The 25275-nt window shown below is 47.1% G+C and overlaps 1 protein-coding gene across 2 annotated transcripts in view; it reads right to left on the bottom strand.

The window, feature by feature from the left end:
- LOC139269019 (sodium- and chloride-dependent GABA transporter ine-like) overlaps positions 1-25275 on the bottom strand; it is a 134570-nt gene that overhangs the window by 24206 nt on the left and 85089 nt on the right. For both annotated transcript variants that reach the window (XM_070887954.1, XM_070887953.1), the window contains exons 3-9: positions 18418-18628; positions 10873-11005; positions 9364-9498; positions 7478-7581; positions 5317-5441; positions 4017-4129; positions 859-999 (exon numbers count right to left, since the gene is read on the bottom strand). In XM_070887954.1, the coding sequence (XP_070744055.1) occupies positions 859-999; positions 4017-4129; positions 5317-5441; positions 7478-7581; positions 9364-9498; positions 10873-11005; positions 18418-18628 (962 nt within the window). The remainder of the gene's footprint in view (positions 1-858; positions 1000-4016; positions 4130-5316; positions 5442-7477; positions 7582-9363; positions 9499-10872; positions 11006-18417; positions 18629-25275) is intronic.

Genomic DNA, 25275 nt, shown 5'->3' on the forward strand with positions numbered 1-25275 from the left:
GGTACAGCGCCGGGCGAAACACAGCAGGAACCTTCCAAGTCGAATTCCTGGTCTGTGCGGAGCGAGCTGATCTCAGGAGAGTCCGTCTTCCATGTAAACAGCATGTGGCACGACACACGAGACCACAGCATCCAGCACACGCAACAAGGGCTCGAAGTTACAATTCCTGGGCTGCATTATTGTTCAACTAGTTATTGGGCAGCAGTCTGTTTGCAACCATTTACACTATTTACTCAACCAGCAATGCATTTTTGACTATGTTACCAGTGTATTATAAAAAAAGCAAGACTTGCATTTATATGGTGCCTTTCACGACCACTGAACGTCCCAAAGCGCTGTACAGCCAACTAAGTACTTCTGGAATGTAGTCACTGTTGTAATGTGGGAAAGGCAGCAGCCAATTGGCTCACAGCAAGCTCCCACAAACAGCAATGTGATGATGACCAGATAATCTGTTTTAGGGATTGAGGGATAAATATTGGCCAGAACACCAGGGAGAACTCCCCTGCTCTTCTTCGAAATAGTGCAATGGGATCTTTTAAGTCCACTTGAGAGAGCAGACAGGGCCTCGGTTTAACAAGTCTAATCCCAAAGACTGCACCTCCGACAGTGCAGCACTCCCTCTGCACTGCACTGCACTGGAGTGTCAGTCTGGATTTATGTGCTCAAGTCTCTGGAATGGGACTTGAACCCACAATCTTCTGACTCAGAGGCGAGGGTGCTACCCACTGAGCCACAGCTGACACAATATGGTTATGCCTGTCTGTTGGATAAAGATCATGCGCAACAGCCAATCCCGACGTGTATCCTGCACGTGTCCGCTTAAATGTTGCAGCAGAAAGAAAGAACCGAGTGTACCTGAGTGACGTTGGGAATCCCAAGTATGAAAGCTACAAAACAGACAGCAAGGACCAGCAGCTCTTTGCGTTTGAAGAACTGAAGCAGGCTCTTGCCCCAGCCGTCCATCAGACTGGTGACCATCACCTCCACCATGGCAAACTGCAAGAGAGAAAAGGAGGATAAAACAACTAAAAGTAAAAAAAAATACAACGCATAATCATTCTGCCCACCAGCAAAGCCGTTCAGCGCTGGAGGAGCCTGCACGCTGGAGGAGCCTGCACGCTGGAGCAGCCTGCACGCTGGAGGAGCCTGCACGCTGGAGGAGCCTGCACGCTGGAGGAGCCTGCACGCTGGAGGAGTCTGCACGCTGGAGGAGTCTGCACGCTGGAGGAGTCTGCACGCTGGAGGAGCCTGCACGCTGGAGGAGCCTGCACGCTGGAGGAGCCTGCACGCTGGAGGAGTCTGCACGCTGGAGCAGCCTGCACGCTGGAGGAGTCTGCACGCTGGAGGAGCCTGCACGCTGGAGGAGTCTGCACGCTGGAGGAGTCTGCACGCTGGAGGAGTCTGCACGCTGGAGCAGCCTGCACGCTGGAGGAGCCTGCACGCTGGAGCAGCCTGCACGCTGGAGGAGCCTGCACGCTGGAGGAGCCTGCACGCTGGAGGAGCCTGCACGCTGGAGGAGCCTGCACGCTGGAGGAGTCTGCACGCTGGAGGAGTCTGCACGCTGGAGGAGTCTGCACGCTGGAGGAGCCTGCACGCTGGAGCAGTCTGCACGCTGGAGGAGTCTGCACGCTGGAGGAGTCTGCACGCTGGAGGAGCCTGCACGCTGGAGGAGCCTGCACGCTGGAGGAGTCTGCACGCTGGAGGAGTCTGCACGCTGGAGGAGCCTGCACGCTGGAGGAGTCTGCACGCTGGAGGAGTCTGCACGCTGGAGGAGTCTGCACGCTGGAGGAGTCTGCACGCTGGAGGAGTCTGCACGCTGGAGCAGTCTGCACGCTGGAGCAGTCTGCACGCTGGAGCAGTCTGCACGCTGGAGCAGCCTGCACGCTGGAGCAGCCTGCACGCTGGAGGAGTCTGCACGCTGGAGGAGCCTGCACGCTGGAGCAGTCTGCACGCTGGAGGAGCCTGCACGCTGGAGGAGCCTGCACGCTGGAGCAGCCTGCACGCTGGAGGAGCCTGCACGCTGGAGGAGCCTGCACGCTGGAGGAGCCTGCACGCTGGAGCAGCCTGCACGCCGGAGCAGCCTGCACGCCGGAGGAGCCTGCACGCCGGAGGAGCCTGCACGCTGGAGCAGCCTGCACGCTGGAGGAGTCTGCACGCTGGAGCAGCCTGCACGCTGGAGGAGTCTGCACGCTGGAGGAGCCGAGCCTGCACGCTGGAGGAGCCTGCACGCTGGAGCAGCCTGCACGCTGGAGGAGCCTGCACGCTGGAGGAGCCTGCACGCTGGAGCAGCCTGCACGCTGGAGCAGCCTGCACGCTGGAGGAGCCTGCACGCTGGAGGAGCCTGCACGCTGGAGGAGCCTGCACGCTGGAGGAGCCTGCACGCTGGAGCAGCCTGCACGCTGGAGGAGCCTGCACGCTGGAGGAGCCTGCACGCTGGAGGAGCCTGCACGCTGGAGCAGCCTGCACGCTGGAGCAGCCTGCACGCTGGAGGAGCCTGCACGCTGGAGGAGCCTGCACGCTGGAGCAGCCTGCACGCTGGAGCAGCCTGCACGCTGGAGGAGCCTGCACGCTGGAGGAGCCTGCACGCTGGAGGAGCCTGCACGTTGGAGGAGCCTGCACGCTGGAGGAGCCGAGCCTGCACGCTGGAGGAGTCTGCACGCTGGAGGAGTCTGCACGCTGGAGCAGCCTGCACGCTGGAGGAGCCTGCACGCTGGAGGAGCCTGCACGCTGGAGGAGTCTGCACGCTGGAGGAGCCTGCACGCTGGAGGAGCCTGCACGCTGGAGGAGTCTGCACGCTGGAGGAGCCTGCACGCTGGAGGAGCCTGCACGCTGGAGCAGCCTGCACGCTGGAGGAGTCTGCACGCTGGAGCAGCCTGCACGCTGGAGGAGTCTGCACGCTGGAGCAGCCTGCACGCTGGAGGAGCCTGCACGCTGGAGCAGCCTGCACGCTGGAGGAGCCTGCACGCTGGAGCAGCCTGCACGCTGGAGGAGCCTGCACGCTGGAGGAGTCTGCACGCTGGAGGAGCCTGCACGCTGGAGGAGTCTGCACGCTGGAGGAGCCTGCACGCTGGAGGAGTCTGCACGCTGGAGGAGTCTGCACGCTGGAGGAGTCTGCACGCTGGAGGAGTCTGCACGCTGGAGGAGTCTGCACGCTGGAGCAGCCTGCACGCTGGAGCAGCCTGCTGAAGCTCAAATGCTTCTCGGTCAGAATGGATGATCGTGTACTTCTGTCACTGCTCCACACATTGCCCGAGGCGTCTGTTGTTTTGCCTGACCTGCTGAGTGCTGCGCTTGTTGACAATTGACCAACACACCCTTCATGCCATTTGAAAAACTGACTTCATTGCTTAAACGTTTTCTTTGTACTGCACACCACTCCCCAACTGACTTAAAAGACACTTAGCTCTTCTTCGAAATAGTGCCATGGGATCTTTTACGTCCACTTGAGAGCGCAGACGGGGCCTCCGACAGTGCAGCGCTCCCTCTGCACTGCACTGGAGTGAAAACTTAGATTTATGTGCTCAAGTCTCTGGATGTACTCGAAAGCGAGATGCGAGGAAGCAGTTTATTCTGGACTTCTGCCTCTCTAAAGCACCGATGCTATCAGGAATTCGACATTTGGAAAATGCGTATCCTCCCATAGTGTGCGCCGACACACTGTCCTGCTGAGCCTGTTGATTCTGACCATTGACGGCACAGTTCATGCCATCAGTCAGCAAGGGTTAAGTGAGCATTGTCACAAAAGTTTCCACAATGGAGGTGAATACGCCAATTCCTGACACACTCCATTTAGAACCTCAATGGCTCCCGTTACAATCTGGTGTGAAGACCAGCTACTATTCTGGCCCAATGGGATTGCTTCTCTAACTCATCAAACTGCAGACAATTACAAGCCGCACAGACTTGGTCCAACTGCAGGTTTGATGCCGTCACTGCTCCCGCCCTCCTTTGCTCTGGCCGTGCCTGTGAGCTGTGAGCCCCTGCCAGCTGTCTGATCGCATTTGGCTTCTTACCTGGCTGTCCACGCCCAAGCAGAGAAGCATGAAGAAGAAAAGTGTGGCCCACATCGGCGCAATGGGCATGGTTACAAACACTTCTGGGTAAACAACAAACACCAGTCCTGGGCCTGAGTAAGGGAATAAGGCATGAAAGTACGTCAGAAGTCTGCACAACAGACATTACCCAACAATATGTGACTACTAACTCTTCTGCCAGTCCTCATTCCAGCCCCACAGTTAGCTAAAACATAAGAAATAGGAGCAGGAGTAGGCCATTTGACCCCTCGAGCCTGCTCCGCCATTCAATAAGATCATGGCTGATCTGATCCTGGCCTCAACTCCAGTTCCCTGCCTGCTCCCCATAACTATTGACTCCCTTATCGTTCAAAAATCTGTCTATCTCCACCTTAAATATATTCAATGACCCAGACTCCACATCTCTGAGGTGGAGAATTCCACAGATTTACGACCACCTGAGAAGAAATTCCTCCTCGTCTCAGTTTTAAATGGGCGGCCCCTTATTCTGAGACTATGCCCCCTAGTTCTAGATTCCCCCACAAGGGGAACCATCCTCTCTGTATCTACGCTGTCAAGCCTCCTCATAATCTGAAATGTTTCAGTAAGATCACCTCTCATTCTTCTAAACTCCAATGTGTATAGGCCCAACCTGCTCAACCTATCTTCATACGATAACCCCTTCATCTCAGGAACCGACTTAGTGAACCTTCTCTGAACTGCCTCCAATGCAAGTATATCCCTCCTTAAATATGGAGACTAAAGCTGTACGCAGTACTCCAGGTGTGGCCTCACCAATACCCTGTACAGTTGTAGCAGGACTTCCCTACTTTTATACTCTATCCCCCTTGCAATAAAGGCCAACATTGCATTGGCCTTCCTGATTACTTGCTATATCTGCATACTAGGTGGAGGAGGACAGCAACTCCATGCCTGCCCCAGAGCGAGCGAGTCAGGCAGGAACAGCCAATACCAGATTGAGATGGTGTGCAGGTGGTAACCACACTGACAAGCTCTTGGACTGCGTCCAAATGATAAAACTGAGCCTCTCGGCCATAAAATTTGGTTGTCTAAACAAAATACCAAAACAAACGCAGCTGTTGTTTGATGGTTTTCCTATTTATTCAAAAACGTTTTGAGGTAATGGATCAAATCGTCAAACATTAACCACTGCTTTGCAAAGCATATACTGAACAAGTCATTTCTAAATGAGTGGGAGGAAATGAGCACAATCTCTGTATTTTACCAGGGAGTTTTGCTGGTGCCCCAATCCCCCCAGCCTGACCAGAAAGATACCCACCGTCAGTAGCAATGTCCTCAACGGGCAGTTTGTACTGATGGCCCATGTATCCAATTGCAGAGAAAACCACAAATCCTGCAAAAATACTCGTGACCGAGTTTGTCACTGCAACAATGAGCGTATCTCTGGGAGGAGAAACAAACATAAAGATGTGTAAACATAAAATATACGCAAGGCATAGAAACAAAACACAGAATGAATTTGATCTCGATTGTGATTGTGTTCTATCCCCATATATAGGGTTACCCATCGACCTTCACAATAGGGCAAGTGTTGCTGGGCCTCTGGGGCTGCGGGAGGGCACTCCACTTTGGGGAGGGAGAATGCAGTATAAATTCACTCTCCATTGTCAGGGAAAAGATGCGCTCTGGTTCCAGATTTTCCCATTAGCCAATCTCTCCTGAAGCCAAGGCAGAAATTTATCCTGGCCGTTTCAAAGAGAGAGAAAAGTTGGGTTTTCAAGAGAACCTTTGTTGTCCAAGGGATGCTGAGTTATTACTAAATACTCTCGTTTCAGGGAGGAAGTGATATTTGCTCCTGCACCATTAGAAGCTTTGACCCCATTTACCGATCATGGATTGATGCTGTAGCTAGTCGTGCAGTAAATATCTCGGAAGCTGCATCCCCATTCCCTGGGTCCAAGCAGGCTGCATAATTAAGCAGGTTGCAAACAAAGCATATGAAGAAATTGTAAACAGCAACTTTTAAGAACTTTGATTTATATAGCATCTTTCATGATCTCAGGACATGTCAAAGCAACTTTACAGTCAATGAAGTACATTTGAAGTGTAGTCACTGTTGATGCACTTTACAGCTGATGACTGGAGACCAGCTCTGCTGCACGGACCGAGTGCGCACACATATCGCAGTGTGGGCTGGCCCGTGCTGCCTCTTCTGGGCCCCGAACTCACGCCTCTCCTGGGCCCCGATCATGTCAATCTACAATCTCTCGCCGCTCCTTCGCCCCGACCTCGCCTGTGCATCTGTGCTGTACCTGCCCATGCTCCAAATGGCAACCTGGACCTTGGTGACGCCCAATCCAGTCACCCTCTTCACTGCCGTTGCTCTCCTGCTCCAGCACACGCTGCTCCCTAGAGTGGTATGCCACCACACTGCTCCTTCCTCTCCCCGGCCTGCTCCGATGGTGCTTGCAGGTCGGGGGCTGCACAAGTAGTCTTGGATAACCCTTGCCACTGGACCAAGACCTAGCTCTGTCAAGCCCGTGTGGTGGCTGGTGTGCAACAGTCACCACACGTTAAAAAAATCCACGCACAGGCATCTTCCAACCAGCCAACATGCAGTTCTGGACCTGGAATATTAAGTCCTTCATTGAAACACCGGTGAACTTTTTGGCGTGGAAGCAAGTCATCCTCGATTCGAGAGATTGCCTATGATGATGATGACTTTACAGCCAATGAAGTACATTTGAAGTGTAGTCACTGTTGTAATGCGGGAGGGGGTGATTGCAAGACAAGTTGCTGGGTAAGGGAATCTCAGAATTTGAGATTCCAGAGGGGACTGGAATTAATTGTATAAAGCTTTGGTTAGACCGCATATGAAGCACTGCACTCAGTTCTGAGCACCGCACCTAAGTGGAGGGGGGTACAGCACAGATTCACCAGAATACCAGGGCTAAAAGGGTTAAATTATGAGGACAGGTTGCATAGGCTAGGCTTGTATTCTCTTGAGTATAGAAGATTGTGATCTAATTGATGTGCTTAAAATTATTCAATAGGGGAGATAGAGAGAAACGATTTCCTCTGATGGGGAGTCCAGAACAAGGGGCATAACCTTATAATTAGAGCCAGCCGTTCAGGGGTGATGTCAGGAAGCACTTCTTCACACCAATTAATTTTGTTTTAAAATACAACTCAATCCACAATCCTTTCTGTGAAGAAAATATTCTGATGAAAATTTAATACCTCCCTCTTACTCGTTCTCTCCTGAACTCACACTGGAATGCAGTTCCTCAAGTGCCAGCGGGAATTCAGTACTTGACCAAGCATTCATTGTTTAAGTGAAACCCCCACACAAACATGAAGCTGAAAGGAAAGGATTGTTTTTTCCTCTTCGTCTCGCTAGATAATAAGGCCTGCTGGTGCGTCCAACACACAATACTGCCCTTTTAAAAAAACACACTGATCTGAAATTCAACTCTTACTTGAGAATGTTGTGATTAAATTTGTTGTAACTGGCCATAGATATCATGGTGCCAAAGCCGATTCCAATGGAGTTAAAAATCTGTGCAGCAGCATTCACCCATACCTGTGGTAAGAATGCAGAAGTTTAAAAATAACACACATATACAATGGAATGTACTTGACTTGTAATCTGCGCCATACGTCTGCCACAAATCATTGGCAAAATACTGCGGATGCTGGAACTCTGAAATATAAAGAGAAAATGCTGGAAATACTCAGCAGGTCAGGCAGCATCTGTGGGGGGGAGCGCGAGAGAGAGAGAAACAAGAGTTAACGTTTCAGGTCGATGACCTGAAACGTTAACTCTGTTTCTCTCTCTCCACAGATGCTGCCTGACCCGCTGAGTATTTCCAGCATTTTCTCCTTATATGTCACAAATCATTGCCTGCCTGGAGACTAATGCAGTTTCTCTCCGTAGTTTCTGTACCGGTTGAATCCAATTCCCTTCTCATTCTTTGTCCCTCCCTTGTTAGGAAAAATAGGCAGACATTTTTTTTTAATTTTTAAATGTGATTATTGGTAGCACAGATCACTCCAAATATGCAGACAGGTCACCAACGTTACTTTACCTGAGCTCATGTCTGGATATTTTCCCCCGATCGGTTTTGCTAAAGAGTTTTCTACCATTGGGGAGGCTCATATTTTCCTTTTTTGGGGGGGCTTTTCTGTAGGAAAGAAATGTCTTGAGGCACGAGCTCAAGATTCATACTTGTGCATGTCTGCAAGTGTGCATGCTCTCTGAACGTCTGTCATCACCCCATCCCTGGTCTGTACTCTAGAGGGGCAACTACATTTATATTGGATCTAAATATTTCACCACTTTCAAATGACCACATCGCTCTTCCTCTTGTCAAACTCACTCTTATTTTGTTGCTGCCTCAGGAATACTGTTCACCTGATATAATATACTGTAGTGATGAGAGAGGGTAGAGGAACAGAGGACAGCATAAAGATCAAGACACAGTGAGATTCTCAGACCGAGGAAATCTGATAATGCCAATTATATTCTGCTGGCTTAATTAATCTTCTACAGCTCTTTACAAAGTAATACTTGTTGAAAACCATCCTCATTGGAAAATGAATAAAACCAGTCCAGACCCATTGCTTCATTTCTGGTCTCTGGGATATGAGATTTAAATAATCAACTCCACCTAAAATGACACCAATGTTTATTAATAATTGATAGAATTTACTTGCTGGTGTGATTGAAATGGAACAATGAATCCAAATCGGTATTCTTTTAATATTAAAACTAAAATTTTCACTGGGCTTTACCCTCTGTTGGAAAAAAAACTAAAAATCTGAGCACAAACTGCTTAAAATGTGCTGTAAATATTCTTGGATAGCGATCGGAACGCTTCCCTCATGATCGAGTCACGGGAGGGTCTGGTCACATGAGGATCTGGTCACATGAGTGTGAGACGCCATCAGTGACAATACAAAGTTATGTGCCTTCCTTCTCTCTCCAAAGCCTTTTCGGCAGTGCCTCCGGGGGCGAAAGGAATCAGAACTCCCAACTCACCACAGTCCAGTCCCTCTAGATCAATGCACAGCCTTCCACTTAAGAATTGCTACTATAACAATTTAGACATTGTCCAAATCAGATTAGAAACGGTTTCTCCACCCCTCCCCCAAGAACATTAGTGCCAGATTGTAAACCCATTCAATAAATGCAACTGGGGCCGTATGCTTTTTACAATGGCATAGGAAAAAAGGTTATCTTTTACCACAAAATGACAGTGAATCATTGAAACTTTGCACTTGCTGCTTCTGCCCCTCCGCACCCCCCCCCCACCATCCCTTCTCCCCCTCTCAGTCAAAACCCAGTAACTGTTCTGGCACTTACCTGGACTTCCAGCAGCTTGCTCCATTTGGGGGTGAGGAAGAAGAAGATTCCATCCATGGCTCCTGGTAGCTGTGCATTATTGATCAGTAGTATGATCAGGATGAGGTATGGAAAAATGGCTGTAAAATACACCACCTGGGAAACAGAGAGTGAGAGGTTGGTTGCATACAAATAAGACATAACCTAAATAAGAACAGCCGTAGATTTTAAACAGAGGGGGAAAACGCAGCTTGAAGAATAATTTGATGTTACTTTTTACAATATTCCTGATTAGACAATGAGTTCTCACCCATGTTCATGACTGAGTTCTGCCTTAGTGTGGTGGCACAATGTGTTAGTATACCAATTACCATAGAGTGATCGAGCACAGCCTATGATCCCGCCCCCATATACGGAACTGCTAATCCCAATTATTCTGCTGTTGGGGAATAGGTGGCGGGTGGATTCCAGCCACGAACCACAGTTGGACCAGCAAAGTTTATTCCGTGTGGAGCTGAATAGTCATAAACAACAGGAAGCTTCCTGGTTCAATGCCTCAGTTTGTGCCAAGTTAGCTGATCTTGTATGCAGTAGCAGTGGGAGAGGGCGCCTGTGAGTCAGTGTCCTGCATCAAGGAGCGGTAACCAATGGCGTTGCTTCCTGAAGGCCTCCTCCAATCTCCGCATGAAGGAGCTTCAGATTTGAGCCCTCTAGACAAACTAAGAGCAAGGCTGCCAGAATGTGTTCCATTTGGGACAACTACTTCAACGAGACACGTCACTCCACGCCTCTAAGGCTGCAGACAAACCATCCCAGTCACTCACCACTCAACATTGGCTCACTCAGGAAGCAGTTTGTAGAATTTGCAGACTAGGGTAAGGTAGCTGGCCGGGTACACAAGAAATAGGAGCAGGAGTAGGCCATTTGACCCCTCGAGCCTGCTCTGCCATTCAATAAGATCATGGCTGATCTGATCATGGACTTAGCTCCACTTCCCTGCCCACTCCCTACAACTCTTCACTCCCTTATCACTCAAAATTCTGACTATCTCCACCTTAAATATATTCAATGACCCAGTCTCCACAGCTCTCTGGGGCAGAGCATTCCATAGATTTACAAACCACAGAGAACAAATTGCTCCTCATCTCAGTTTTAAATGGGCGGCCCCTTATTCTGAGACTATGTCCCCTAGTTTTAGTTTCCCCCATGAGTGGAAATATCCTCTCTGCATCCACCTTGTCGAGCCCCCTCATTATCTTATATGTACACATGGTGTTAAGAAGTAGTTGTAGGTAAATAGGGGGAATTTGGTTTTTTTCTTATGAAAATCCAGGGTGGTGACTTGTGACATATTTTAGGGAAAAAAAACAGCATTAGCTAATCTTGCAGTGACAAAGAACTGCGCCGATCACTGGCTTCAACTGGAGCAAGAGGAATGAGAGACAATTAAATGTTACTTGTGCTTTTGGATTTCTAAAAATCAAGTCAAAATTAGTCAAGCTAAAAGCATTTGCATCTACTGCTCCTCACCTTTCCAGTCGATTTAATTCCCTTGAATATACAGAAATATACGATGATCCAAGCCAACAGGAGGATACCAAACAGTTCCCAGCGCATGCTGCCAATCTCTTCAATCCCACTGCTCATCTGCAACAACCTGTAACTGTACAAAAAGAGAATTTGCAGGCTCTTTTGCCCCCATTGCAGAGTTTTCATTTCCATAATATTTGTTTCTCCTGTTGACAATGTGCTTGCACTCTTCGGGCGGACAGTGGTGCTCTAGAAATGCATTTTCACCCATGAATTACCAAACAGTACTAAACCTGTACTCACACTCTATTTTATCCATTTCCTACCTTGAGGAGAAAGATAAATTGGAGAGGCACCCAGATGATTTTTTAAAAATGTATTCGTTCACAAGATGTGGGCGTCGCTGGCAAGGCCGGCATTTATTGCCCATCCCTAATTGCCCTCGAGAAGTTGGTGGTGAGCCTCCTTATTGAACCTTGTGGTGAAAGTACTCCCACAGCGCTGACTTTGTCATAGTAGCATGGAGTAGTTTTGTGGGCTAGTTCACATATAGGCCAGACTGGGTAAGGACGGCAGATTTCCTTCCCTAAAAGGACAGTGGTGAACCAGATGGGTTTTTTAAATGACAATCTGGTAATTTTATGGTCACCGTTACTGATACCAGGTTTTTAAATACAGATTTATTTAATTAACTGAATTTAAATCCCCCATGGCCGGATTTGAACTCACGTCTCCGGATAATTTGTTCAAGCCTCTGGATTAGCAGTCCAGTTATGCTACCGTAGCCCCTCCCCCACAACCCCCCCTTAAATGTCCAACGTCAAAGCTGCACTTGTTGGGGGGGGGGGGGGGAAGTGTTGTTTGCCCCACCTGTCTGGCTGAGAATGATAAGTGGCAAGCGGGGGATCAGGAAACAAAAAAGGAGAAAATACATTCAAAACAAGACAGTCCATGTCACAGGACAGTTTACCTTTCCCATGGGCTCCAGAGATAGGTATTAAAAACATTAAACTGTTTCTTTCCAATTGCTTTGTATATTAGTTGGCATGACAATAGGTTGGCAGCAGGCGATAACTATTATACGTCACAAATCCAGTTTGGCTGTCGCTGGCAGCAAGACTTGGACAAGTTGTACCAGAATGCCAATGAACAAATCACCCATCCTGCCATAGTCTCATGCACACCAATATCCAGAGTTCAGCATACAAGGATCACATTGCATTTGAACTTCAACTACAATCTCGTCGAAACATATAAGATAATGAGGGGGCTCGACAAGGTCGATGCAGTGAGGATATTTCCGCTCATGGGGGAAACTAAAACTAAGGGGCATAATCTCAGAATAAGGGGCCGCCCATTTCAGACTGAGATGAGGAGGGATTTCTTCTCTCAGAGGGTTGTAAATCAGTGGAATTATCTGCCCCAGAGAGCTGTGGAGGCTGGGTCAGTGAATATATTTAAGACGGAGAGAGACAGATTTTTGAGCAATAAGGGAGTGAAGGGTTATGGGGAGCGGGCAGTGAAATGGAGCTGAGTCCCTGATCAGATCAGCCATGATCTTATTTAATGGCGGAGCCTTAAGGGGCCAAATGGCCTACTCCTATTTCTTATGTTCACAATGTCTGGGAGAGCATTCCACAGGCAGGAACCGGTGTAGGAACCTTGGTTACTGGTTTCGGAGATGGATTTTTTTTGGATTCATGAAAAATGACACGGTATAGCCGCAACGGCTCTTGCATTCTTGGATAAATATGGAAGCCTCCTCTCGTACTGATGCTCCAGTAATAATCCTGGAGGACGGAGAGCCCAGACTCATCTTTTCAACTGCTTACTTATTGTGGGCCATCCTCATGGAATCCACTGGTCTGCCTGGATTTGGACCGTACCAAGTCTGGGACTGAGAGGAATTTTCTGTGTACTGTCAAACAACATTCCAGTTTGGGATTCTGCCTTGATAACTGGAGAGTTTGCAAACCGTAAGCATACAAATGCTCTATAACCACTAGGAGGCACAATAGCCCCAATGGCTAGTTAAGAAATGTGAGAGGGGGAAACTAGGGAATTATAGACCAGTTAGCCTAACATCTGTTGTCGGGAAATTACTAAAGTCTACAATTAAAGATAGGGTGGTTGAACACCTCGAAAATTTTGAGCTGATCAGAAAGAGCCAGCATGGATTTGTAAAGAGTTGATTATGCCGGATGACCCTGATTGAATTTTTTGAAGAAGTTACGAACGTAGAATGTCTATGGATGTTATTTATATGGACTTCCAGAAGGCATTCGATAAAGTCTTTCATAAGAGACTTGTTAACTAAAGTTGAAGCTCATTAAATTGAAGGCAAATTATTGGCCTGGTTAGGAAATTGGCTGAGCGACAGGAACAATAGGGATAATGGGCAGGTACTCTAATTGGCAGGATATGACTAGTGATGTCCCGCAGGCATCTGTGGTGGGGCCTCAACCATTCACCGTATTTATCAACAACTAAGATAATGGGATAGAAAGCCATGGGCTGGAAATCCCGGCCTCCCCGGGACCGTGCAGAGTGTCTATGGACCCAGGAAGGCATCGCAAAAGCCAGTTTTCAGCCAGCGCACAATGCGCATGCACTGAAAACTGGCTTTTCCGATCTGTCAAGCTGGAGAATATCGGGAGCGAGAACATTTGCATGGGCAAGATTGCTGTATCTACCCAGATCTTGCCCAGCAAATGTCCTCAAAATTATTTACAGGTGTAAGAGTTTAAAAACATATAAAATATAATTAAATTTTTAAAAAACACAATTTTAAAAATCCCGCCCACTACGTTACATTTATTTTTAATCATAGTTTTAAAAACTTTTTAAAAACTTGGAAAACATTTTTTTCTCCGATATTTATTAACTTTAATTTCAATTAATTTTAATTATGCGAGGTGTGTTTTTTATTTTTTTATTATGTGTTTAATGTGTTTGTTTTTTTTCTCATTAATAGCAATGAGAACTGGTAGATACGGAGTTCTCGTTGCTGTTAATGAGAAAGCTGTGGAATACTGTACCTGATTGGCTGAGCAGTCACACGTGACTGCACCTTCTGCGTGGGAACCAGGAGGATGGGAGCGCGCTCCACAGCGTGGGAAGAGAAGGCCTCCCCACCGGAATCCCACGCTCCTCCAGGACCACCAGGTAAATTCGTAGAAACGTTTCAGGTCGGAGGCAATTGCCCGCAGGAAGCCTCCGACCGCAATTTCAGCCCCAATAAATTCAAGTTTGCCGATGACACAAAGATAGGCAGCTTTGTAAGCACCATAGATCAAAGCCCAAAAATTACAAAGAGATATTAATAATGGACAAAACTATGGCAAATGGATTTCAATGTAGGCAAATGTGAGGTCATCCACTTTGGACCTAAATAGGATATAACAGTATCGTTTCTAAAACACAGGTGAACAGCTAAAAACAATGGATGTCCAAAGAGACTTGGGGGTCCAGAAAATCATTTAAAAGGCTAATGGAATGCTGGCCTTTGTATCTATAGGACTAGAATACATGGGGGTAGAAGTTATGCTGCAGCTATACAAAGCCCTGGTTAGACCACACCTGCAGTACTGTGAGCAGTTCTGGTCACCGCACCTAAGGAATTATATATTGGCCTTGGAGGCAGTGCAGCCTAGATTTACGAGAATAATATCTGGACACCAAGGCTTAAATTACGAGGAGAGATTACACAAACTAGGGTTATATTCCCTGGAATTTAGAAGGTTAAGGGGTGAGCTGATCGAAGTTTTCAAGATATTAAGGGGAACTGATAGGGTAGATAGAGAGAAACTATTTATGCTGGCTGGGGAGTCGAGGACTGGAGGGTGTAATCTAAAGATTAGAGCCAGGCCTTTTAGGAGTGAAGTTAGAAAACACTTCTACACACAAAGGGTTGTAGAAGTTTCCGCAAACTATTTATGTTGGCTGGGGAGTCTAGGACTAGAGGGTGTAATTTAAAGATTAAAGTCAGGCCTTTCAGGAGTGAAGCAAAGGGCGGTGAAAGTTTCAGATTGTAAATCGGAGATTGATAGATTTTTGTTAACTAAAAGGTATTAAAGGAGATGAGGCAAAGGCGGGTATATGGAGTTAGGTCACAGATCAGCCATGATCTCATCGAACGGCAGAACAGGCTTGAGGGGCCCACGTTAAGTAGTAATCTCCGGATTACTTCAAGTGCCACGAGCTAGTGAGTACAGAAATAGGAAGATAGAGCAGATGAATACGTGGCTGGAGAGATGGTGCAGGCGGGAGGGCTTTAGTTTCCTGAGGCACTGGGACCGCTTCTGGGGGAGGTGGGACCTATACAAGCCGGACGGGTTGCACCTCAATAGAGCCGGGACCAATTATCCTCGTGCGGGGGGAGGGGGGGAGATTGCTAGTGCTGTTGGGGAGGGTTTAAACTAGCTTGGCAGGGGGATGGGAACCTGAAAATAGATTCAGTAGGGAGGGGAGTAAAGCTGGAATTAGAAAGCAAAACTAAAGAAAGTGAGTTTGAAGGAGAGAAGAAACAAGCAAGAAAAAAAGGGTAAAAAAAAAACTAAACTTAAAAAGGCACTTTGTCTAAATGCACGTAGCATTTGTAACAAAATAGATGAGTTGACGGCACAAATTGAGACAAATGGGTATGATTTGATAGCCATTACAGAGACGTGGTTGCAGGGTGACCAGGAGTGGGAATTAAATATTCAAGGGTACTCGACAATCCGGAAGGATAGACAGAAAGGAAAAGGAGGTGGGGTAGCTCTATTGATAAAGGATGGAATCACTGCAATAGTAAGAAACGATATTGGCTCAAATGATAAGGGTGTTGAAACAGTTCGGGTGGATATAAGGAACAATAAGGGGAAAAAGTCACTGGTGGGTGTAGTCTATAGGCCCCCGAACAGTAGCAACTCTGTTGGTCGTAGCATAAACCAGGAAATAGTGGGAGCTTGTAAAAAGGAAACAGCAATAATCATGCGTGATTTTAACCTCCATATTGATTGGACAAATCAAATTGGTCAGGGTAGCCTTGAGGAGGAGTTCAAAGAGTGCGTAAGAGACGGGTTCCTTGAGCAGTATGTAATGGAACCAACCAGGAGGCAGGCTATCTTAGATCTGGTCCTGTGTAATGAGACAGGATTAATAAACAATCTCCGAGTAAAGGATCCCCTCAGAATGAGTGATCATAGTATGATTGAATTTCAAATTCAGATAGAGGGTGAGAAAGTTGGATCTCTAACCAGCGTACTAAGCTTAAATAAAGGAGACTATGAAGGTATGAGGGCAGAGTTGGGTAAAGTGGACTGGGAAAATAGATTAAAGTGCAGGACGGTTGATGAACAGTGGTGTACATTTAAGGAGATATTTCACAACTCTCAAGAAAAATATATTCCAGTGAGGAGGAAAGGGTGTAAGAGAAAAGATAGACATCCGTGGCTAACTAAAGAAATAAAGGATGGTATCCAATTAAAAACAAGGGCATACAAAGTGGCCAAAACTAGTGGGAGAACAGAAGACTGGGAAGCTTTTAAAAGCCAGCAAAGAACGACTAAAAAAATGATTAAGAAAGGGAAGATAGACTATGAAAGTAAACAAGAACAAAATATAAAAACAGATAACAAGAGTTTCTATAGGTATATAAAAAGGAAAAGAGTGGCTAAAGTAAATGTTGGTCCCTTAGAGGACAAGACCAGGGAATTAGTAATGGGGAACATGGAGATGGCAGAAACGCTGAATAAATATTCCGACAGTGGATAGTCAAGGGGCTTGAGGGGGGTGAGGAACAATCAATCACTAAGGAGGTGGTACTCAGTAAGATAATGGGACTAAAGGCAGATAAATCTCCTGGACCTGATGGCTTGCATCCTCGGGTCTTAAGAGAAGTAGCGGCAGGGATTGTGGATGCATTGGTTGTAATTTACCAAAATTCCCTGGATTCTGGGGAGGTAGCAGCAGATTAGAAAATTGCAAATGTAATGCCCCTATTTAAAAAAGGAGGCAGACAAAAAACAGGAAACTATAGACCAGTTAGCCTAACATCTGTGGTTGGGAAAATGTTGGAGTCCATTATTAAAGAAGCAGTAGCAGGACATTTGGAAAAGCAAAATTCGGTCAAGCAGAGTCAGCATGGATTTATGAAGGGGAAGTCATGTTTGACAAATTTGCTGGAGTTCTTTGAGGATGTAACGAAAGGTGGATAAAGGGGAACCAGTGGATGTGGTGTATTTGGACTTCCAGAAGGCATTTGACAAGGTGCCACATAAAAAGGTTACTGCACAAGATAAAAGTTCACGGGTTTGGGGGTAATATATTAACATGGATAGAGAATTGGCTAACTAACAGAGAACAGAGAGTCGGGATAAATGGTTCATTCTCTGGTTGGCAACCAGTAACTAGTGGAGTGCTGCAGGGATCAGTGCTGGGACCCCAACTATTTACAATCTATATTAACAGCTTGGAAGAAGGGACTGAGTGTCACGCAGCCAAGTTTGCTGATGATACAAAGATGGGAGGAAAAGCAATGTGTGAGGAGGACACAAAAAATCTGCAAAAGGACATAGACAGGCTAAGTGAGTGGGCAAAAATTCCGCAGATGGAGTATATCAGAAAGTGTGAGGTCATGCACTTTGGCAGAAAAAAAATCAAAGAGCAAGATATTATTTAAATGGAGAAAGATTGCAAAGTGCCGCAGTACAGCGAGACCTGGGGGTACTTGTGCATGAAACAGAAAAAGATAGTATGCAGGTACAGCAAATGATCAGGAAGGCCAATGGTATCTTGGCCTTTATTGCAAAGGGGATGGAGAATAAAAGCAGGGAAGTCTTGCTACAGCTATATAAGGTATTGGTGAGGCTACACTTGGAATACTGCATGCAGTTTTGGTTTCCATATTTACAAAAGGATATACTTGCTTTGGAGGCAGTTCAGAGAAGGTTCACTAGGTTGATTCCGGAGATGAGGGGTTTGACTTATGAGGAAAGGTCGAGTACTCATTGGAATTCAGAAGAATGAGAGGTGATCGTCTCGAAACATATAAGATTATGAGGGGGCTTGACAAGGTGGCTGCAGAGAGGATGTTTCCATTGATGGGGGAGACTAGAACTAGAGGGCATGATCTTAGAATAAGGGGCCATCCATTTAAAACAGAGATGAGGAGAAATGTCTTCTCTGAGGGTTGTAAATCTGTGGAATTTGCTGCCTCAGAGAGCTGTGGAAGCTGAGACATTGATAAATTTAAGACAGAAATAGACAGTTTCTTAAACGATAAGAGGATAAGAGGTTATGGGGAGCGGGCGGGGAAGTGGAGCTGAGTCCATGATCAGATCGGCCATGATCTTATTGAATGGCGGAGCAAGCTCGAGGGGCCAAATGGCCTACTCCTGCTACTATTTCTTATGTTCTAAATGTCTGAGCAGATATACCATACTGAGAAACAACACATCCAAACACGACCTGTATACTATTACTTATTGAAATTATCCCTCTGTCCCAGGCCATCAGGAGGAGTCTACTTCTCCTTCCTGCTCATTCCCTTGATGTACTCACTCAAAATATTGTTGACTGGCAGATTGGAGGTGGGTGGCGTTCCCTGGAAATCCGTCCGAGCAATTTTCCACAATATTCCAGGTGTTGTTGCAGCTTTGCCAGGGAAGCGACGAGCGTAATGAGTTGAAGAGGTAGTACAAAGCCCAGGTGATAATAACATTGTAATAAGTACAGAGCAAGAATGAAATCACAACCGTCGCCACGCCGACACCTGCATAGCAGCAAAGAGAAGGCCATTAACAAAGAGCTGCACATGGCGGTCTGCACAATTAACATCTGTGCCTCTTACCGACACAAAGTGAGCTTGACATTGCAATACGAAACCTTGTTGATGGATGAAAATCAACAGTCAAACCTAAATAACCATTTGAGGACTGTAGTAGCAGTTCTGCACCAAAATGTTGTACGGGGAAAGCAATGTAGGTAACATGTTCTCCAAATAAAAATATCCGATTTCTCTCTTGCAGTCCTCCTTCCCCACCCCCCACCTCAAAAAAAGGGTGCAGAAATAGGGCCAAAAGGATTTAGAAAACATTTTTGAAATCTCCAATGGGTGTTTCTAAGCCACACTCAATTCACTCATCGTCAAAATAACCGGGTAGGGAGGTTACCTGTCAACGCAGAGAGGTGTAGGAGAATGGCTAATTAGCCCACCCTAAATAGAAATTTCAGAGTCCAGGTCCTGACATCGTTGGGTAATACGTCTGAATAGGTCCAGGTCCAGTGGGTTTAGACCAATTCAGATCTTCAAAACGTGGCTCATTTCGGGCATTGGACAACTGCACAAATTCAGCCGAATCAAAATGTTATTTTTTTTGGTGCTCAAAGTGCTTCTGTCAGAAGTGGAGGAGGGGTCAAGGCAGCGAACTGAAACATCCTGGAATAGTTACCAGTGAAGTCCCAAAATAGTGCAGAATTCCAATTCATTCCACATCAACAAGCTCAACTTGTGTAAATAGGATTGGGCTCCTTGCTCATCCGGTTCTTATCGAATGGCGGTGCAGGCTCGAAGGGCCGAATGGCCTACTCCTGCACCTATTTTCTATGTTTCTATGTTTCAGCACAGTGAGAAAAAGTCTGCCAGGACATTTTGAGTCAAGTTTAAAAAAAAAAAAATTCTCAAGATGTGGGCATCACTGGCAAGGCCAACATTTACTGCCCTCAAGAAGATGGAGAAGGGCTTTCTTCTTGAACCATTACAGTCTGCATGGTAATGGTGCTCCCAGAATGTTAGGGAGAGAGAGTTCCAGGAATTCGACCCAGCGACGATGAAGGAACGGCGATATATGTCCAAGTCAGGATAGTGTGTGACATGGAGGGGAACTTGGAGGTGATGGTGTTCCCATGCGCCTGCTGCCCTTGTCCTTCCTGGTGGTGGAACACGCAGGTTTGGATGGTGCTGCCAAAGAACCCATGGAGAGTTGCCGCAGTGCATCCTGTAGATAGTACACAATGCAGCCAAAGTACGTCAGTGGTGGAGGAAGGGTGAACATTTAGCTTACAGGGTGACGTGCCAATCAAGTAGACGGCTTTGTCCTGAATGGTGGTGAGCTTCTGGAGTACTGTTGTAGCTGCATTCATCCAAGCAAGTGGCGAGTATCCCATCATACTCCTGACCTGTGCTTTCTGGGTGGAGGAGAGGCTTTTGCAATTCATTCGTCATACGATACCAAACCTCTGACCTGCTCTACTAGCTACGCCATTTATGTGGCTGGTCTAGTGGAGTTTCTGGTCAATGGTGACCCCCACGACATTGATGGCAAGAGACTCGGTGATGGTAGTGCCATTGAATGTCAAGGGGACCAAGTTGCAGATGGCACTTGTGTGGCGCAAATATTACTTGCCACCCATCAGGTCAAACCTGAATGTTGACTCGGCCTTGCTGCATGAACTGCTCCATTATCTGACAAATTGTGAATGGAGTGGAACACTCTTCAACCATCAGCAAACAGTCCCACATTCCAACCTTGTAATGGAGGGATAGTCATTGATGAAGTAGTGGGACCTTGCATGCTCCCTGATGAAATCCTACAGCGATGTCCTGGGGCTGAGATGATTGGTTTGCAACAACCACAACCATCTTCCTGTGTGCCAGGTATGACTGCAGTCACTGGAGAGGTTTACCCCTGATCCTTATTGACTTCATTTGTACTAGGGTTCCTTGGTGCCACACTTGGTCTAATGCTGCTTTGGTGTCAAGGGTATTACTCTCACCTCACCTCACCTCTGGAATGCAACTTGTGTATTCATGTTTGGACCAAGGCTGCAATGAGGTCTTGAGCCAAATGTTCCTGTTGGAACCCAAACCGAGTATCGGTGAGCAGATTATTAGTGACGTTCGGTAGCAGTGTTGATGACTCCACTTTGCGGATGATGGGGCGAGGGCTGATGGGGCGGTAATAGGCCAGGCTGGATTTATCCTGCTTTTCCTGGACAGGACATGCCTGGGCAATTTTGCCTATTGTTGGGTAGATGTCAGTGTTGTAGCTGTACTGGAACAGCTTAGCCAAGGACACGGCTATTTCAGGAGCACAGGTCTTCAGCACTATACCCAGATGTTGTGCATTCAACTATTTTTCACCGTCACGCAGAGTGAATCAAATTGGCTGAAGGCAGGCATCTGTGATGGTGGGGAACTCAGGAAGTGGCAGAGAAGTATCGTCCACTCCGCACTGCTTCAGCCTGGTCTTTTGCGCTCACACGCTGGGCTCCGCTATCATTGAGGACGAGGATACTCATGGAGTATCCTCATCCAGTTAGTTGCTTAATTGTCCACGATTCTCAACTGGATGTGGCAGGGTTGCTGAGCCGATCCATTGGTTGCGGGATTGTTTAGCTCGGTCCCTAGTATGCTGCTTTCGCTATTTAGCATGACTGAAGTCCTGTGTTGTAGCTTCATCAGGTTGGCACTTCATTTATAGGTACACCTGGTGCTGCTTTCGCATGTTCCTCTGCAGCCCTCCTCGATCTAGGGTTGGAATTTGGCTCGATAGTGATGGAGGAATGAGAGATATGCCAGGCTGTGAAGTTACAGATTGTGGTGGTATACAATTCCGCTGCTATCTCCAATGTTGAGCTGTTGGATCCATTCTTAACGTGTCTTACTTAGCATGGTGGTAGTGCCATGTGACACGATGGAGGGTGTCCTCAGTGTGAAGACGGACTTGGTCTCCATGAGCACTGCGTGCTGCTCACTCATACCAATGCCGTCATGGGCAGATGCATCTGCAATAGGCAGATCGGTGAGGAAAATTTCAAGTAGGTTGTTCCTTCGTGGTGGTTTTCTCACCCCATGCTGTAAGTGAATCCTGGCAGCTATGTCCTTCAAGACTCGGCCAGCTATGATTCCAGCGAGCCACTCTTGGTGATGTATATTGAAGTCGCTACCACCCCCCGCCCCACCTCAAGTACATTCTGTGCCCTTGCTACCCTCGGTGCTTCGTCCAAGTGGTGTTCACCATAGAAAGTAGGTGCAGGAATAGGCCATTGGGCCCTTTGAGCCTGCACCACCATTCAATAAGATCATGGCTGATCATTCCCTCAGTACCCCTTACTTGCTTTCTCTCCATACCCCTTGATCTCCTTAGCAGTAAGGGCCATATCTAACTTCCACTTGAATATATCCAATTAACTGGCATCAACAACTCTCTGCAGCAGGGAATTCCACAGGTTAACAACTCTCGGAGTGAAGAAGTTTCTCCTCATCTCAGTCCTAAATGGCCTACCCCTTATCCTAAGACTGATCCAGAGTCGATAGACTGTTGGAAAATGATCACCAATGCATCCACTATTTCTAGGGCCACTTCCTTAAGTACTCTGGGATGCAGGCTATCAGGCCCCGAGGATTTATCGGCCTTCAACCCCATCAATTTCCCTAACACAATTTCCCGCCTAATAAGGATGTCCTTCAGTTCCTCCTTCTCACTAGACCCTTGGTCCCCTAGTACTTCCGGAAGGTTATTTGTGTCTTCCTTCATGAAGACAGAACCAAAGTATTTGTTCAATTGGTCTGCCATTTCTTTGTTCCCCATTATAAATTCACCTGAATCCGACTGCAAGGGATCTATGTTTGTCTTCACTAATCTTTTTCTCTTCACATATCTATAGAAGCTTTTGCAGTCAGTTTTTATGTTCCCGGCAAAGCTTCTTCTCGTACTCTATTTTCCCCCTCTTAATTAAACCCTTTGTCCTCCTCTGCTGAATTCTAAATTTCTCCCAGTCCTCAGGTTTTCTGCTTTTTCTAGCCAATTTATATGCCTCTTCCTTGGATTTAACACTATCTTTAATTTCCCTTGTTAGCCACGGTTGAGCCACCTTCCCCGTTTTATTTTTACTCGATACAGGGATGTACAATTGTTGAAGTTCATTCATGTGATATTTAAATATTTGCTTCTGCCTATCCATCATCAACCGTTTAGGATCAGGCCTTCAGACTAGGTGACCCGCCCACCTTAATTTTGCCTTTACTATCATTGCCTCGATGTCTGGCATATCTGCTCTTCTGAGGACCTCAGTATCTGGAACCTTGTGCCACCATCGAACTTATGATCTGTCTGAGGCAACCTAGGTGGAAATGTTTGCGTTTTCTGATGTGGAGACTGTAAGTAGTCCAGCTATTGCACACATTCAGCAAGGATGTTATAACTATTGCCTTGTAGGCCTTAGTTTGGTCTTCAGTCTAATGCCCCTTTTATTCAGTAACTTCACAGAGCCTTTCAAAAGCACTATGTTTTTCTTTACTTATTCATTCATGGGATGTGGGCGTCACTGGCAAGGCCGGGATTAATGGCGGTGTCTATTTGCACCACAGTGGATTCAACCAGATGTCTGATTGGTCCCCTTGGAGGACAAGACACACCCAACAGTTTATCTGGGGATCCTGCCAGCTGGAGAGTAATTGCAATGTGCAATTTGATCCAGTCATTGTCACAGAAAGGCTCTGGCACTCGGTGCTAACACTACCGTTTTCAGAGAACAGACAGGTCTCACACTCCCGGGTTAGGAGCACTCAGCACTCACACTGCCGAGTTCAGACAGGAAGGGGTTTCAATCTGAGCATGAGAATTTTAAAATCAAGGTGTTGGTGGACTGTGAGCTAATGTAGGTCAACGAACACAGGAGTGATGGGTGTTTGGGTACGTGCAGCAGAATTCTGGATGAGCTCAAATTCATTGAGGGTGGAAGATGGGAGGCTGGTCAATAAGTTGAGTCCAGCAAATAATATATTGTCGTGCATGTTGGTAGGACCAACCAAGATTCTGCTCACATTTATTAAACTTTGTTTATTCATTCTCGGGATGCTGGTATTTATTGCCCATCCATAGTTGCCCTGGAGAAGGTGGTAGTGAGCTGCCTTCTTGCAGGGAGGGGGTGGAAAGCAAGGAGAGGGAGAACATGGTGCAGGTGTAAAGGATATAGGGTGGAAGATCACGCTCCAGTTCTAACAGAGAGGGGAAGGTGGGGGGGGAAGAGAGAGATCGTGATCCATCTTCGCACCTGGATCATGTTCTTGCTCTCAACCCCTCCCCTCCCCCCAACCCCTTCGACCTGGATCACCTTCTCCCCCCCCCCCACCCCCACCCCCAAACCCGAGTTTCTGACCTTCGCTCTTTCTTCCCACCAGTGTTCCTAACCGCTTTCTTTCCCCCCCCCCTTCCTTGCCGAGTTCCTGATCTTCTCCCTTTTTTCCCACCCTCCCGAGTTCCTGACCTCATGTGACATGGTAATTGCTAGGTAGGTGAACCTATCCACTGCAGACATGTGTGGCCATTGATGGCAATATCGGGCAGCAGCTAGGGTTTTCCAGGGGCAGGCTGGCATACAACTTCCATCTGCTTCAGCCTGATACGGAGGCTAAACTTCTTACAAGCTTCTGAGAAATGGTCCATGATGACTTGGAGGTCCTGCTTGTGGGCAGTAAGCATACAATGATCAGCAAACAAGAGCTCCCAAACAAGTTGTTCAGGGGTTTTAGTTCTGGACTGAGGTGGCAGCAATTGTACAATTTGCACATCCATCCTGAAACAGCTGGAGGGTGGTGGTAATTAGCAGGTCGGTTCCTTGTCCATTGACCTGAACCCATGAGACTTCATGGGGGCCAGAGTCAATGTTAAGAAATCCTAGGGCCTTTCCCTACCCGACTGTACGACTGTCAGGCTGTTGGTGGACTGATTGGTGGGACAGCTCTCCCAACTTTGACAGCAGTCCCTAGAAACTAATGTGGAGGACTTTGCAGGGCTTAGTTCTTAGTTCAGGCCTTGGTCGCAGCTGAGTGGTCCATCTGATTTGATTAGTGTTACTTTTTCCAGTGTTTTGATACAACCGAGTTGCTTGCTAGGTTACTTTCAGGGATGCAACTAAGAATCAAACACATTGGTGTGGGAGTGGAGGCCAGACAAGATAAGGACGGCAGGTTTCCTTCCTAAAGGACGTTCATGAACCCGTTGGGGTTTTTAATGACAATCTGATACAGTTTTATTTTTTAAAAACGGAATTCAAATTCTCAAACGGTCATGTTCAATGGATTACTAGTCCAGTCACATAGCCACGACACAACCATATCCAATATTCAGTTACATTAAGAAAAAAAACGAGTCAGCAATAATTCTGCCTGCTATTTAATTCTTTCCGACATCTCCTTAGCATTTGTATGTGCTGAGCAAAGTTTCCTCTAATTCACAATACTGAGCACGTGCGGTTTTTGCATTGAAAAGCCGGCAGGCACAGCTGCACGGGATCTGTGTGGCCCCACAGCTTAACGGGAACGTTGGTGCTGAGGTATTAAAGTCGGTTCTTAATTCCAGGCTTCACTGTAGATGAAAGTTAGGGTGATGTTCCCGGAGACGAGTTCAAAGGTAT

Source organism: Pristiophorus japonicus, chromosome 8 (genome assembly GCF_044704955.1).
Source record: "Pristiophorus japonicus isolate sPriJap1 chromosome 8, sPriJap1.hap1, whole genome shotgun sequence".
In the NCBI taxonomy this organism is placed as follows: Eukaryota; Metazoa; Chordata; class Chondrichthyes; family Pristiophoridae; genus Pristiophorus; species Pristiophorus japonicus.